At 43.0% G+C, this 14,882-nt stretch overlaps 1 protein-coding gene across 1 annotated transcript; it reads right to left on the bottom strand.

The window, feature by feature from the left end:
* Positions 1-3,213: 3,213 nt before the first annotated feature.
* On the bottom strand, positions 3,214-14,809 carry ric3b (RIC3 acetylcholine receptor chaperone b). The gene is made up of 6 exons (XM_034078962.2): positions 14,542-14,809; positions 12,957-13,180; positions 10,112-10,199; positions 8,715-8,808; positions 6,263-6,393; positions 3,214-5,192 (listed from the first exon to the last, which is right to left on the bottom strand). Exons 1-6 carry the CDS (start codon positions 14,660-14,662, stop codon positions 4,756-4,758), a joined length of 1,095 nt encoding a protein of 364 aa, XP_033934853.1. The 5' UTR covers positions 14,663-14,809; the 3' UTR covers positions 3,214-4,755.
* Positions 14,810-14,882: the final 73 nt, after the last annotated feature.

Genomic DNA, 14,882 nt, shown 5'->3' with positions numbered 1-14,882 from the left:
GAGATGTTTCAAAGAGTCGTGACGCACGGCCGGACTTATCTCAGCCAATGACAGCTCTGCATGCATCCCCTGGATATTATTTTAGAAACTGCTTTCATCGCGACGCGATGTTTACAGAGAGAACAGCTGTGAGGTCCTTGCAGAAAGCAGAGCAGTGTGTATAATATATATCGCTCAGTATAACAGGCCTACTCTCTTTATTTGCTTTAGTTTAGTAGTAGATATCTACAAACAAAGAGTCGATATTTTTCTAAAACCATTCAGTGCTTCACAATAAAATACACAACGGCTGTAGCCTGTGTGTGTGTGTGTGTGTGTGTGTGTGTGTGTGTGTGTGTGTGTGTGTGTGTGTGTGGTGTGTGTGTGTGTGTGTGTGTGTGTGTGTGTGTGTGTGTGTGTGTGTGTGTGTGTGTGTGTGTGTGTGTGTGTGTGTGTGTGTATGCGTAGATGCAGCGGACAGACAGGTCTGTTGGTTTGGTGTCCTCTGCTTACTTTTAATACTTGTAAATACAACTTTTGGCCCGTAATTTATTTTCTTCATTGTAGCGACCAAAGGGGAGAGGGGGGGGGGGGGGGTATATCCAGTCTCTGATAGTGTTACGAGTTATGAGAGTGCTCTGTTTGATTCTGAAATTGTATTTATTTATATAAATATATACACATATGTGTGTGTGTGCGTGTCCGCATCTGTAGCCTGTTATTGTCTCATTATACCGCACTGTGAATGAATCAAAGTAAATATATAAGTCATCATGAACACATCTGTCCATCAGACAGAGGCTGCTGTGCCTCCTGTCATCATTAAAGGACGTCTCTTTAAAATGACCGCTCAGAGGAGAGGAGTTCTCATTTCTCTAACCGCCTGCTGCTTCCCCTCCTCTCTCCTCGGTTCCCCTCCTCGGCTCCTCCGCTCGCATCTCCTGTGGGCGGGACTAAGTATCGAGGATAGGAGTCGAGGAGGGGAGTCGAGGAGGGGAGTTCGAGAAATGAGAAAGGGCCATAGTGTAGCTTCTCACCATCATTTGCTGTGGCCCACTGATGTTAACGAACGTAACTGAAAGGCTGCCTGCCAAACGTAAACATTCAGCCACGTGACTTGCAAACTCTCGCGAGAGTTTTACACAAGACGGATCCTAAGGGGCCGGACATCTCTAAGTGGTTGACCAATCACATCAGAGGGTGAAAAGAGGTAGTATGTGAAAAATAGAGCTTGTTGAACATGAACTCATGGAGAAATGTCCCGGTAAATGCACTAAATACAAATATGAACATAGGGAAACAGACGAGTGAGCTGTTTTTACCATATTGATCTTAAAGTAAAATCAAACAAAGTCTTGAGTTGAGAACATTTTTATTTAAATTATTCACAGTATTTGAATCTCTTCATCGGTTTACAAAAGTATAAATCTTTAAATAATTCAGAACACAACACGGTACATTTCTAAAAAAGCTTAAAATTGTTTCGTACCGAAGACAGGATTTCTCCATCGCTGACGGGACGACAGGGAACTAATGGCGCGTTTCCACTGCAGCGGGTCGCTCGCTTTAAGCGTGCCGAGCCGTGCAGGGCCCGTTTTTGGTTGCGTTTCCACTTGGCCTAGTTTTGGCCCGTCCTACTTTTTCACCTTTTTTCTGGCCCGACTAAATGGTGGTTCTAAGGCCAGGAACAACCAGGCTGAGTATGCTAAACTAGAGAGAGAATCGCTGGCAAGGGGGCTACAACTACAACAAGATGAACATATTTCACCGTGATTTAATTGTAATACACGTTTCAAAATGATGCCGAAGTAACAACATACTGATACCGGTTAGTAAAATCCATGAATTAATGCTTTGACAAGTCTGCAGACAGACGGCAGGCGAACAACCCTTTTAAAATGCTTGTTTCCTGAATGGAGCTTGGCTAAGCTAACGTTATATATTCTCCGACGGTCCACACTCATAACAACGGCCTACAGACATAAATAAACCAGCGACTGTACTCTCCATGGCACAGGCAGTCTGTGGTTTGTACTTGTTTAACTGTTGTCTAGTTTCTGAACAGATATGAGGAGCTGTGAGCTCTGAGTGCTAACAGCTAACGGCTGTGTTGTTTTTCTGGGGCTCTCATTGAAGATGACGTCACGGCTCCGCCTACACTGCGTTACTATAGTAACTACCCCAGTTCCTAAACTAACCAAACCGAGCGAGGCCTGCAGTGGAAACGCGCCATAAGTACATCACAATATTTCAGGACAGTGCATTTATTCAGTCTCATCACACTGAGGGTGTTGGAAGGATCCTCGGTCCTCTAAAAGTGTCCATCTCTGACTGAAAGGCAGCAGGACGTTTGTTCGGCAGGCGAGAAAAGGCATGATCACCCCGATAAGCTAAAGTAATGCAGTTTCCTCTCGGCAGAATACCTTTCCTGGTGTTATCTTTTTAAATAGTGAACAAGCATGTTTTGAATTGACTCGGTCCTGTGTAATACATTTTAAAACCAACTATTACAAGTGCAAGTTTTAAATAACATCAAATAATTTTAAAGAGTATTGTGCAACAAATAAATATGACGAGTAACTCCTTATAAGGAATTCCTACTGTGTTTGGGGTGTCTACCTACTTTTACAAACATGTATACACACACAAGTCTAGACCTGGAAGCATCTTCATCATTTCAAACTGACTTTATAAAAACGTCATGCACGTTTACATAATGCATACTGGTATGAGTCTATTTGTCATGAGCGTTAAGTGAATTAGGTCCCTGTTTTTTCTTAGTAAATATGTACGTTTTGGACAAGTTTTAAAGGTCACCTACTATGCAAAATCCTCTTCTTCACGTCTCTTCTACATCAACATGTGTCCCCTCTTCTTCACGTCTCTTCTACATCAACATGTGTCCCCTCTTCTCCATGTCTCTTCTACATCAACATGTGTCCCCTCTTCTCCATGTCTCTTCTACATCAACATGTGTCCCCTCTTCTCCATGTCTCTTCTACATCAACATGTGTCCCCTCTTCTTCACGTCTCTTCTACATCAACATGTGTCCCCTCTTCTTCATGTCTCTTCTACATCAACATGTGTCCCCTCTTCTCCATGTCTCTTCTACATCAACATGTGTCCCCTCTTCTCCATGTCTCTTCTACATCAACATGTGTCCCCTCTTCTTCATGTCTCTTCTACATCAACATGTGTCCCCTCTTCTCCATGTCTCTTCTACATCAACATGTGTCCCCTCTTCTTCATGTCTTTTCTACATCAACATGTGTCCCCTCTTCTTCATGTCTCTTCTACATCAACATGTGTCCCCTCTTCTTCATGTCTCTTCTACATCAACATGTGTCCCCTCTTCTTCATGTCTCTTCTACATCACCATGTGTCCCCTCTTCTTCATGTCTCTTCTACATCACCATGTGTCCCCTCTTCTTCATGTCTCTTCTACATCAACATGTGTCCCCTCTTCTTCATGTCTCTTCTACATCACCATGTGTCCCCTCTTCTTCATGTCTCTTCTACATCAACATGTGTCCCCTCTTCTTCATGTCTCTTCTACATCAACATGTGTCCCCTCTTCTCCATGTCTCTTCTACATCAACATGTGTCCCCTCTTCTTCATGTCTCTTCTACATCAACATGTGTCCCCTCTGTGGAAAGAGACTCTGAAAGTTTCAGGAACAAAGATTTTCTCTTTTTTTGATCCATTTCTATAAAAACCTGTCTGAAAATGAGCTGATCAGATTTTGGCCACTTTATGATGTCATAACGATGTGTTGTCTTGTGTAACCATTAGCCAATCAGTAACCAAGGTAACCCCCCCCCCCCCCCCTCTTATCACCTGGATCTCCTCTAGAGCACCATTGAGTTCTTTGTAACCAAATGTCTCTCAGAGGGGCGTGGGGAGGGGCTCCTTATTTACCTCTAAAGTAACAGACAGAGAATCAGCACTTTGGAAACAGGGCTGAAACAGAGGGGATTATGGGTAATGCTGCAATGATCTGTTTGGGGTTTGGAGCCAAACACTTCAGAGCAGAGTCCTGCAGTCACCCGTCGGGTACCCGCGAAAGAAAGTGATTTGCGGTTGGTATTTTTTCAAACGCTTTTTTCCGGGTTCGGTTCTGGGTAAAACAAAGATGATGCGGGTCGCGGGTGTTGCATAATAAATATATTAAAATAATTTAGTTTAGTGTTTAAATCCTCAGACCTCTCCCCCGCGGGACCGCGCATAATCATAACCTCTGCAGCGCATCAGTCTGCTGCTGAGCGCGCCACATTCTAAATGGCTGAGGTGAAGCTCTCTAGCGGAGGATACAGCATTTCAATAACTCTTCCTCAAGAGCGAAACCCAACGTCTGGAGGCTTTGGTGTCGTCCTAGAGATGGAGAAAAGAACCAACATCCCACGCTTTTTGAGCCAAATATGCAACTGCCTGTGTTAAGGCATGTTTTCACTGCTCATAGGATATACGGGTTCGGGTCGGTTTGCGGAGCTAATTGTAATTGGCAATATGTGCGGGTGCGGGCGGGTTCGGTATTGCACGTCGCGGTGCGGGACTTGAAAATCAGACGCGTGCAGGACTCTGCTTCAGAGAGATGTTTTGTATATAACTGAGACCTATAATATATTGAGGGAAAACGGTACAATAGGGGACCTTTAAGACATTTATCTCTACTTTTCTAGCCAGTAAAAGCTGATATTCATTAAAAGCTGCCCTGCATACGCGTTCTCTCGTATTCAAGTAAATAGGGTGGGAGCACGGAACAGTTTTAAAGAAGTCAGTGTGAGGCTTTCTTGGCTCTCCTCTTCTTGTTCCTGCGCCTGACGGAGCTGCCGGAAGTCTCCGTCTCCGCGGTCCTGCTGAGGTCGTCCATCTTCTCCTGCTCCATCAGCGTGGTCACCTTCAGGGTGAGCTCCAGCTCCTCCAGGACTCCGCCCAGCTCCTCCTCCGGGACGCCCAGGTCGATCCCCCCCGCTCCCTGCTTGTGTTCAGGCACCTCCTCCCTCTGTAGCTCCGCCTCCTCTCCTCTCACTGCTGCTGGGTCAGATTCTCTCTCTGCGCTCGGATCCTCTGCTCCGTTTGTAACGTCCTCAGGGAGGGTTTCCACGTCGGCTCCATCGGCTTGAGTCCTCTCCGCCTCCTCCGCGGTCTGGTGCTGCTGACAGGAGCAGTGTGAAGGATGCTCCCACGGCTGCTGAGGCTCCTCGGGGTAATCTGTGGACACATTTCAATAGAAAAGTCATGCATTGATTAGCTTTGGAGCGGTGTATGTGAAATAAATACCTTTTCAATGTAGGAACGTTCTCTCACAAATGATTAGTGCAGTGTAAGCAATGTGTCCATGAGTCCAGACACTAGAACTTGCTATAGCAAAAATATATAATCACACTATAATAATAATAATACATTTATATAGCGCTTCTCCTGGTGCTCAAAGCGCCTTACAAGCAAGTAAAGAAGACAAATAACAACAAAAGTAAAAAGTGCTAAGCTAGGTGGAATAAGGGCGAGGTTTTAAGCATTCACTATGTTTTAAGTTCTTCTATTGTCTGCATTACATTGCAACTAAATCGTATGTTTGACCTGTTAGCTACTAATCTTGTGTCCTGTATGATTTTGGACGGATTTCCTTTCCTTCTGTGTGGGACGAATAAAGGTATTCTGATTCAGGAAGTCGTCTGGTTTCAGTTCATGCACACATGACATCCAGAGAGAGACTTTGGAGGAAGCTTAGTAAGGTATATCTACTTTGGTTACAAAAGTACAAGAAGAGCAATCAATCAAAAAGTGTTATTAAGATAATCTGAATGTTTTCTCGTGACAAAATAAGATAAAAGCACTTGAATCCCTTTAGTTTCTGATCACAGCTGCATCGCCACAAAAATACACATTCTCACTTCCTTCAAGCTATAGGAAACACCGGCTGGTTATCAGGTGATACACTATTCTTAAAGCAGGTTCTACGTCTCACATGATCCTCTGAGATATCCCGTCAGAGCATTTTAAATCCGAACATGTTCCTGTTTGGTTAAATGTTACTTCCTTCTACAGACAGCTTCGGTGAGCGTTCACGCATCTGTCTTCCTTGTAAACTCGTTTCCATCCACATGACCATCCCTTCAGTCACATGCTTTTATCACATGGCAATACTAATGTTGAGGTATAATGTTTTTATCATTTTGATGCTATGACGCTTGTATTTTGTTTTTGTTTGCTTTGCACGGCCCTTTGAGGCATTTCTTGTGATTTGGGGCTATACTACATTTGGATTTGACTTGATGTACCTTCCCAGTCCTCCTGGTTCTTCTTCTCTGGTGTCATATCCTCCACCAGCTGGCCCTCCTGCATCACCCGAGTGATCTCCGTCAGCTGCTGCAGGAGACTCTCCTCCTGGTCCGCCGTCACCCCCGCCACCCTGACACACACACACACACACACACACACACAGACAGACACATACATTATTTGGTTCCACAAATGATATTACTTAGACAGGGAACAAAATATATCGGGGCTAAGCAGCACAGAACACCTGCCACCCTGCCACACACACACACACACACACACACACACACACACACACACACACACACACACACACACACACACACACACACACACACACACACACACACACACACACACACACACACACACACACACACACACACACACACACACACACACACACACACACACACACACACACACACACACACACACACACACACACACACACACACACACACACACACACACACCATACTGAACATGTTCCACTCCTAACAATAAATAACTCATGTTATTACATGGCTTAGTTGAATACTCGATTCTGATTGGTCAATTCAGAACACGTGACACGTTGTTAATCCAGAACAGACAGATCGCTGTCAAGCACTTATTGACCGTTGTTAAGGACGCTCACATCTGCACAAACAAGTCCGTTCGATTTAACTGTATACAGTTTTGGCAAGACAAGAGCGACAAGAACACAGCGGAGAAGTAACGGGCAGAAACCCTGCTTTTTACGCAGCGGTCCAGACATAGACATCAAACGGCGACACATATTCAGTGTGCAGTTACTTTGGCATTAGGGCAGGGATATCTAGATACTTTCAAAGGTTTGACATCATGAATTGTGCTACTTTTAAAGCAAGCAGCGATGTTTTCAAATCTGTAATCAGAAAGCTCCTCAAAAACGCTATCGAAGCAGTTCCTGCCGCCCGTTGCTACGTTAGTTCAAACGGTAATAACGGACTATTTTTCTTAGCGGATGTATGTCAATTTAAATCAATACAACTATTTTTTAAATCAATAAAATAATTTTCTAAATCCATAAAAGCATTTAAATTTATATCGTTACTTTGTTGAGAATGAGGCCGTGTGTAATAAGCGGGATAATGTGCAGCGCCGCGGTCGTTATGGGGAAAAGAACACCGACAGGCTGATCAGGAGCCCGACGCGAATTATACCTTACTTCAGGGATGTCAAACTCAAGGCCCGGGGGCCAAATCCGGCCCGCGACTTCATTTTATGTGGCCCCACAAGAGCTTGCAAAGAATATAATGCGTTTATTATACGGTTACATGCCACTTTACAGTTTATATATATATTTTAATTGATTTATCCTTAATTGTATTAATCTGTGTGAATCTGCTGTCCTGTTTTTCAATGTCACCCTGTTGCTGTTAAACTATTGAATTTCCCCACAGGGATTAATAAAGGTCCATCTTATCTTATCTTATTTTACAGAAGCACGTTGTAAATAAACTACCATCCCTACATCCCACAATGCATCTCATTTTGTGACATGCGCACTGAAGAGACTTCTGCTTTCAGAGTTAATTATGAAGTTATTACCCTATCCAATAATACGCCAATGCAGAGGCAATAATATAATATAATACATTATTTCATATATATATTATGTATTTGTATATTTATATAGTTACAACCGGCCCTTTGAGTGCAACCATAATGCTAATGTGGCCCACGATGAAATTGAGTTTGACACCCATGCCTTACTTAAACTCACGGTGTGAAATCAAGCAAATGTAATTGTTTCCCCAATTCTACCTCTAATTTGTATCTCACATTTTCCGTGGATATCCTTCTATAATAATATACTGATCAGTTAATGTCGTGCCTAACTTGAGACTGCTTCATTTTTTAATCAATGATTTTGTTCATGTTTGGAGACTCACGCGCTGATCAGTTCAAATCTTCTCACAGTTTTCCTGGAATACTTTTTTAACAAAACAGCTCGAAGATGAATGAATAAAAAGAACACATATTAAGATGCTTACAAAGCCCTACAAAGATTAACTACTTTCACACATCCTAATAAGAGCTTACCAGAGTAACTAATAATAAAAAGTAATATAATGTATTGAACATGTTAGAACAAAACAAACAATAGTTAATAAGCATATAATATAATAAGCAAAATAAAAAAACGTTCAAGGTATACAAAATCAAATGTGAAGTGTTTCAAAAAACCAGATCACAATAAGAACAGTTCATTATGTAAAAGGATGAGAACAAACAACAGAAAGGAAATGACCTCTGTGTTCATATTGTGAATGTCATGTCTGTCTGAATCTGTCCTGCTGATGATATCACTGCACGTTCAAATTCAATTCAATAAACAAATGAGCTGCATCGAAGCGGTGCTTCCTGTCGGGAGAAGAGGTGTAGGAGGCGGAGAGATTAAATTATGTGCAGAGTGCAACCCACCTGTCAGAGCTGTGGTTGGCGTAGGAGACGATGTTCTCCATCACCATCTCCGTCTCTCTCAGTTTGTCCTGCAGCTGCGACAACTCAAAGTCGGCTGCAGAGCGACAGGAGAGACGAAATACACAGACATAAAATAGGTATCTGAACTCAGCAGAGAAACAAATCAAACACGGCACAAACGTTGAGGCTGTTCAAATCATTTTGGAGACTGTTCTTGTTTTTTTGCAGCCTACAATTAATCTCCATGGGAATCGATATGCCAGAAAATAACCCACATTCATTTATTTTCTCATTACGTTGATGCACTTTCTGAGGCTTAATGCAAATCTTTAATTCATTTAAATCTCTCAATAGGCGCTTTCACACCGGAGTACTTTCCCGTTTCGTTCCTGGAATTTTGCGTTCATGAGAACTTGTACCCCCTTATTAGTGCCTGCTAGCGAGGTGGTACTTTCCTGTGGAGAAAAAAGTACCAATTTCTTATTGGCTGGGCGAATTGCAAACCACGCCCCGTAAAACTCTGAAAGGTTTTTTGAAGCCGCCATTGTATTTTCTGGCATTAGCATTAGCATTATTAGCATTAGCGCACCAACGGAGAGAGAATAATTTATGGCAACACAAACAAAAACATTGGAAGTGATGAAGAGGTGTCGGCGTTCTGGCGATTTACTCGGAAGGCTTCAGTAGAAGCTGCTGGGACTCCCAGCAGCTTCTACTGAAGCCTTCCCCAACTCCGGGGACTTCGGGTGGCAGTATACGCCGTGAAGTGGTTTGCGGCCTGCCAGTAAACCCAAAGCAGAAGAAGAAGAAGTGACGTCAGCAGCTTCATTTGCGTAATCCACCCCCAGGGACTTATTCCGGTGTGAACGCGATCGGCTCTTTAGTTCCATGGGGGTACTAAGTGCTGGGAACTAAGTGCTGGGAACTAAGTACGACAAAGTACTTGGTGTGAAAGCAGCTAATAAGTCAAATCAAATGTTTGTTAATGGGTTACATCAGGACTTTGCACAAAGTGGAAACTTGATGATCGAGTTGTTCTGGTAATCATGATGGCACTTTATCTTTAATCGATACAAAATGTAATGCTTCTGTCTTTCTGTTCGATCTGCGCACAGTTTATTCTGAGTTTAAGCACTCGTCGGATAATACAAACTATTCTGTTTATACATTTGCACCGCATTAAAGCGCTCTAAAGGAGTATGTCCTTCCCCCCCCGAAAAAGAAGTGCACTACATTTATTTATCAGATGCTTTTGTCCAAAGATGAAGGTAAACTTTTGGACTGCATTGTTGAGCTTATTGCCATCTCAAATTGAACGTGCCACGCTTTTTAAAACTGCGTTGGAAGGCAGCCTCATGCTAAAATAATGAGTATAATTGACACTGAATGATACTCACAGATCTTCCTCTTTATGTTCTCTGAGCGAACTGAAGGGAACCGGCTCTCTGCCGGCTTGTTGTTGTTGTTGTTGCCCTTAGATGTGATCTGACAGCGAGACAAGAGACAGACAAAAAGAAGGTTAAAACTCTCAAAACAAGCCTATTTTTTTGACGATTAACATAAAAACTAAACTTACCCAATATGTAAACGATAACCTTTTTATTTCATTAAATGTCTGATCAATTAAATCACATGTGGCAAACTCAAGGCCCGGGGGCCAAATCAGGCCCGTGGTGGATTTCATTTCGGCCCGCAGGATAATTTCTAATTGCTATTAGATCTGCCCCGGCGGTATATTGCACGCACACCTTCACTCCATCCTGAGGGTCTCCTCAGCTCAGAGCCTGAGCCCAAACATTGATGACCTTGCCCCCGAGATGAGACGCCAAGTATCTGAACTAGCATCACAGAACAGCACACTGAGTTCAATGGATGTTTCCTTCTGCACTTTCTCTCTCACGACAGCAGGGCAGGTTTGGTTTTTCTTTGAGGGGAATAGTTTTGTTGAAGCTGTTGTTGGCCTGTGGAGAAATGTAATCATAAGAAATGACTCCTGAAAAGCTGCAGATCGAGCCATAAGAAATGAATGCAACTGATTATTTAATGTTTAATATTGTTTCTTTAGGCAATAATTCAAGCTTTGTTAGTTCCAGGTTTAATATGTGCAATAAGTTCATTTCAATAAGTTCTGCAATAAACATTGAACCAGTCCGGCCCTCGACTGGTACCCCTTTTTTTTTTATTTGGCCCACTGTGTATTTGAGTTGGACACTCCTGAATTAATTAAACCAAAACAAGAAAAATAAGTTATCTATACAACACATCTGACCATTCAATGTCAGCTTTCAGTTTCTGATCAGTATCCATTTGAACTGTGAATGCGCTGTTATTCTAAAGAAATAATCTGACATTTTGGGAGATACAGGTATTCACTTGCTTACTGAGAGCAGTGTTTCCCATACCTTGATTTTTTTTGCGGCAAACAATTTTTTTATTTTGGTGGTCTAATGGATAGTGAGGTGGGCTGAGGATCGTAAGGTTGCGAGTTCAAATCCCGCCTGGAACACCACTTCTGAGAGGCTTCTCAATACTCAAATTTCCCCTCCTCGACTCCTCGGTCCTCCGGTAGTGACCCGGAAATGAATTTCAGCGCGCCATTTTGAAGGACGTCTCATTTCTCTAAATGCACACCGAGGACCGAGGATCGAGCGTCGAGGAGGCTCTCTGGAGGAGCTATAACCGAGGATACACTGATGGTTCCTCCACGGCTCCTCCGCGGATGCATTTCCGGGAACGGTGGAGGCGTGACGCACGGCCGGACTTATCTCAGCCAATGACAGCTCTGCATGCATCCCCTGGATATTATTTTAGAAACTGCTCTCATCGCAACGTGATGTTTACAGTGAGAACAGCTGTGAGGTCCTGCAGAAAGCAGAGCAGTGTGTAAAATAAATATCACTCAGTATAACAGACCTACTCTCTTTATTTGCTTTAGTTTAGTAGATATCTACAAAGAGTCGATATTTTTCTAAGACCATTTAGTGCTTCACATAATAAAATACACAACGGCTGTAGCCTGATTATGCGTTAGGAGCTGTAGGTGTGTGTGGTACAGTGTCGGTGCGTGTTGTACAGTGTGTAGGTGTGTGTTGTACAGTGCGCAGATGCGGCGGACAGACAGGTCTCAGTTGGTTTGGTGTCCTCTGCTTACTTTTAATACTTGCAAATACAACTTTTGGCCCGTAATTTCAATTCCCCATTTCAGCGACCAGAGAGAGGGGGGGATATATCCAGTCTCTGATTGTGTTACGTTATTATGAGAGTGCTCTCATACTTTAAATTGCATATATTTATATACATATATTTGTGTGTGTGTGTCCGCATCTGTAGCCTGTTATTGTCTCATTATACCGCACTCTCAATGAATTCAAAGTACATATGTGGGGGAACAATGTTCAGCTGATCTAACAGAGATTATAAAATATGACAAAACACTCGGCAGCTGATGCAGCTGATGCCACGTAATAATGAACGGACGTCGCTTTAATATGACCGCTCAGAGGAGAGGAGTTCTCATTTCTTTAAACGTCTGCTGCTTCCCCTCCTCTCTCCTCGGTTCCCCTCCTCGGTCCTCCGCTCGCATCTCCTGTGGGCGGGTCTAAGTCTCGAGGAGGGGAGTCGAGGAGGGGAAATTTGAGTATTGAGAAGCCTCTCTAGTGTGCCCTTGAGTAAGGCACTTAGCCCTCGGTTACTCCAGGGAGAACGTCCCTGTAATTGGTCATTGTAAGTCGCTTTGGAATAAGGCGTCTGCTAAATGCCTAAATTCTAAATTATATTTTTGGGAGAATAAACCCCACAGATCCTCAACTCCGGTGTGTCTCACTCATTAACAACGCAACACAGAGCAACAAGAACGTTGTCGACAGTAGCCATGAACTCGCATGTATTTTATTATTTGAGGGGGGGGTGGATGCGTGGGCCACCCGAATAGGTTAAGGGGCCTTTGGGGGGGGGGGGGGGACACTGGAGCTAGTTAAGAAGATTGACACCACTCTCAAAACTGAACTTTAACCATAAAGCCACAACGATCTTACACTGACCTTTAAAGCTCACCAAAAACATTAACACACGTTAGATGTGTTACTGTGAGCTGGAATAGTCTTGTCTTTGTAGAAATGTAACAACTTTAGTTTTACATGCACAGGATTACATTTACAACGTTTGATAAGAAGTAGTTTTTACACCAACTCTGTGTCTTGAGTTTATTAAATCAGGCATGGTGTTGATTCTGCAGTGTTTCACCTTAAACAGGATGTAGAGGATGTAGAGTAAGATCCCGAAGCCGTACACGGGGATGATCTGTCCGGCCAGGTTGGACTTCCCCCCCGTCCCGGCCCCGGTTCCTGCTCCTTTGGCCCGGGCGTTGGCCTCGGTGTTCTGAGCTCTGGAGAAGCTGGAGGCCGACTTCTGACCCCGACCCTCAGGGGCCGCCTGACGGTTTACCTTAGGAGGAAAGTTACCCCCACCTGCAGGGTGAGGAGGTCCATATGATGAAATATATGGAATAATATCAACACAAGAATTTGTTATCTAACTTTGATACATATCATGACTGTTTTGGGGTAATCCGTGAAGGGACAAGAGATGTTTTGAGAGTTTAAAGTCCTCGTGAGTCGTGCCTGTAAACAAGATCTTAATGGACTGAACTAAGAGCATCCATAACATTCACCTGTTTGCAACTTAAAAATGATGTATCATTTGGATATAGACACTTATGGCACTACTTCTATTCTATGTTATTGTATTTACTTGCACTATTGTGTGTGTTTTATTGTGTTGCACTGTTGGAGGAGCCAGGGACCTAAGATTGTCATCGACATAAGCTATGTATGAATTACAATAACATTTATTTTTGCTTGTTATTGAAATACCACATTTATCTTATTTTAATAATGTTGTTTTAATTGAGTATAATGAAACTCCCCGCTGGGTATCGATAAAGTTGTTCTTATCTAATGATCAGATCATCAGGAGCGGGTTTACTCCCCAGAGTCAGAACTACATTAGCTGAGGCAGCTTTTAGCTTTTATAAACCACAAGCCTGGAACAAACTGCCTGAAATTCGGTTATCATGAGATCCTTTAACCGTGCCTTATCGTTGCACTTTCAGCTGCAACCATTATTTATTTATTTTTTATTTTATTTAACCTTTATTTAACCAGATAAAAGCATAGAGATGTTACACATAACACAAACATATAAAATACAGAGAACATAACTAAGAAAACAAAAGACAAAAAAGCAGTCACTACATTGTGCATATTAGGACAGTAAGAAAGGTACTACTTATTACTGCAAGAGCAGCTGGTGGTAAGGACTTCAGACAACTTCAATCTAATACATACTATTGAGATAAGTGCCCTCAGTTTGAGGCGTGATTGAAGGTCATTCCAAGACCATAAAAAAGACTCCTTTTCCCAGCCTCAGTCCGCACAGCAGGAACCTGGAACCGTATCATTATGTTATCGCTTTTATGAATTATTTGTTTGTTTCGTTTTTAATGATGTGTTAAATGCCTGTGAAGCACTTTGAATTGCCTCTGTGTCTTAAAATGTGCTATACAAATAAACTAACCTTGAACCTTGAACCTTGATGTGTCTATACATTTAATTCAGGTGTGTTTGGCGCCCCCTTCAGGGAGGAAAGTGTAACTGCAAGAGCGATGATACACCGGTGATGTTCAGCACACACAGTGGCCTAATTCACGAAATAAAAACTCTTTAAATCACATACTTAAAACCATAACATCATAAACATTAAATCCCCCGTGTCAATATCCACCACACATCGAGTTAAATACATAAATAACCCGTTAAAGGTGACGCACCGTCCGGTCGATCCGCACCATCCTTCCTCCCGCGAGACAGCAGAATTTTGGGCATCAGCAGCGCGACGCACAGCACGAGACACGTCGCGAGGGTCACCTTCTGGAACATGGACATCGCCATGACGACAGGTGAGTTACCGGGGACCGTCCTGAGCGGAAGAACCGGTTAAATCTGACGGGTTTACGGTGAGGAAAAGGAGAAGACGTTACGTCGTTTCTCATCCATCGGTTGCACTTCCTTGTTGATTCGAGAACCGGAAGTGCGAAGACGCTGTACCAGATGTAATTCACCGCTGGGTGGCGCCAAAATACCGCCTTTTTAAAGCTATGCTAACCATCAA

Source organism: Pseudochaenichthys georgianus, unplaced genomic scaffold (genome assembly GCF_902827115.2).
Source record: "Pseudochaenichthys georgianus unplaced genomic scaffold, fPseGeo1.2 scaffold_521_arrow_ctg1, whole genome shotgun sequence".
In the NCBI taxonomy this organism is placed as follows: domain Eukaryota; kingdom Metazoa; phylum Chordata; class Actinopteri; order Perciformes; family Channichthyidae; genus Pseudochaenichthys; species Pseudochaenichthys georgianus.
This window is presented reverse-complemented; position numbering and strand designations above follow the sequence as displayed.

What these genes read in the sequence shown, in the direction of transcription:
- ric3b (XM_034078962.2), bottom strand. Translation starts at nt 14,662, where the DNA reads ATGGCGATGTCCATGTTCCAGAAGGTGACCCTCGCGACGTGTCTCGTG. An exon ending in TGGTGCGGATCGACCGGACG is followed by an intron (nt 13,181 to 14,541) that starts GTGCGTCACCTT and finishes CTCACCCTGCAG; the next exon opens with GTGGGGGTAACTTTCCTCCT. An exon ending in GCCAACCACAGCTCTGACAG is followed by an intron (nt 6,394 to 8,714) that starts GTGGGTTGCACT and finishes TGTGTGTGTCAG; the next exon opens with GGTGGCGGGGGTGACGGCGG.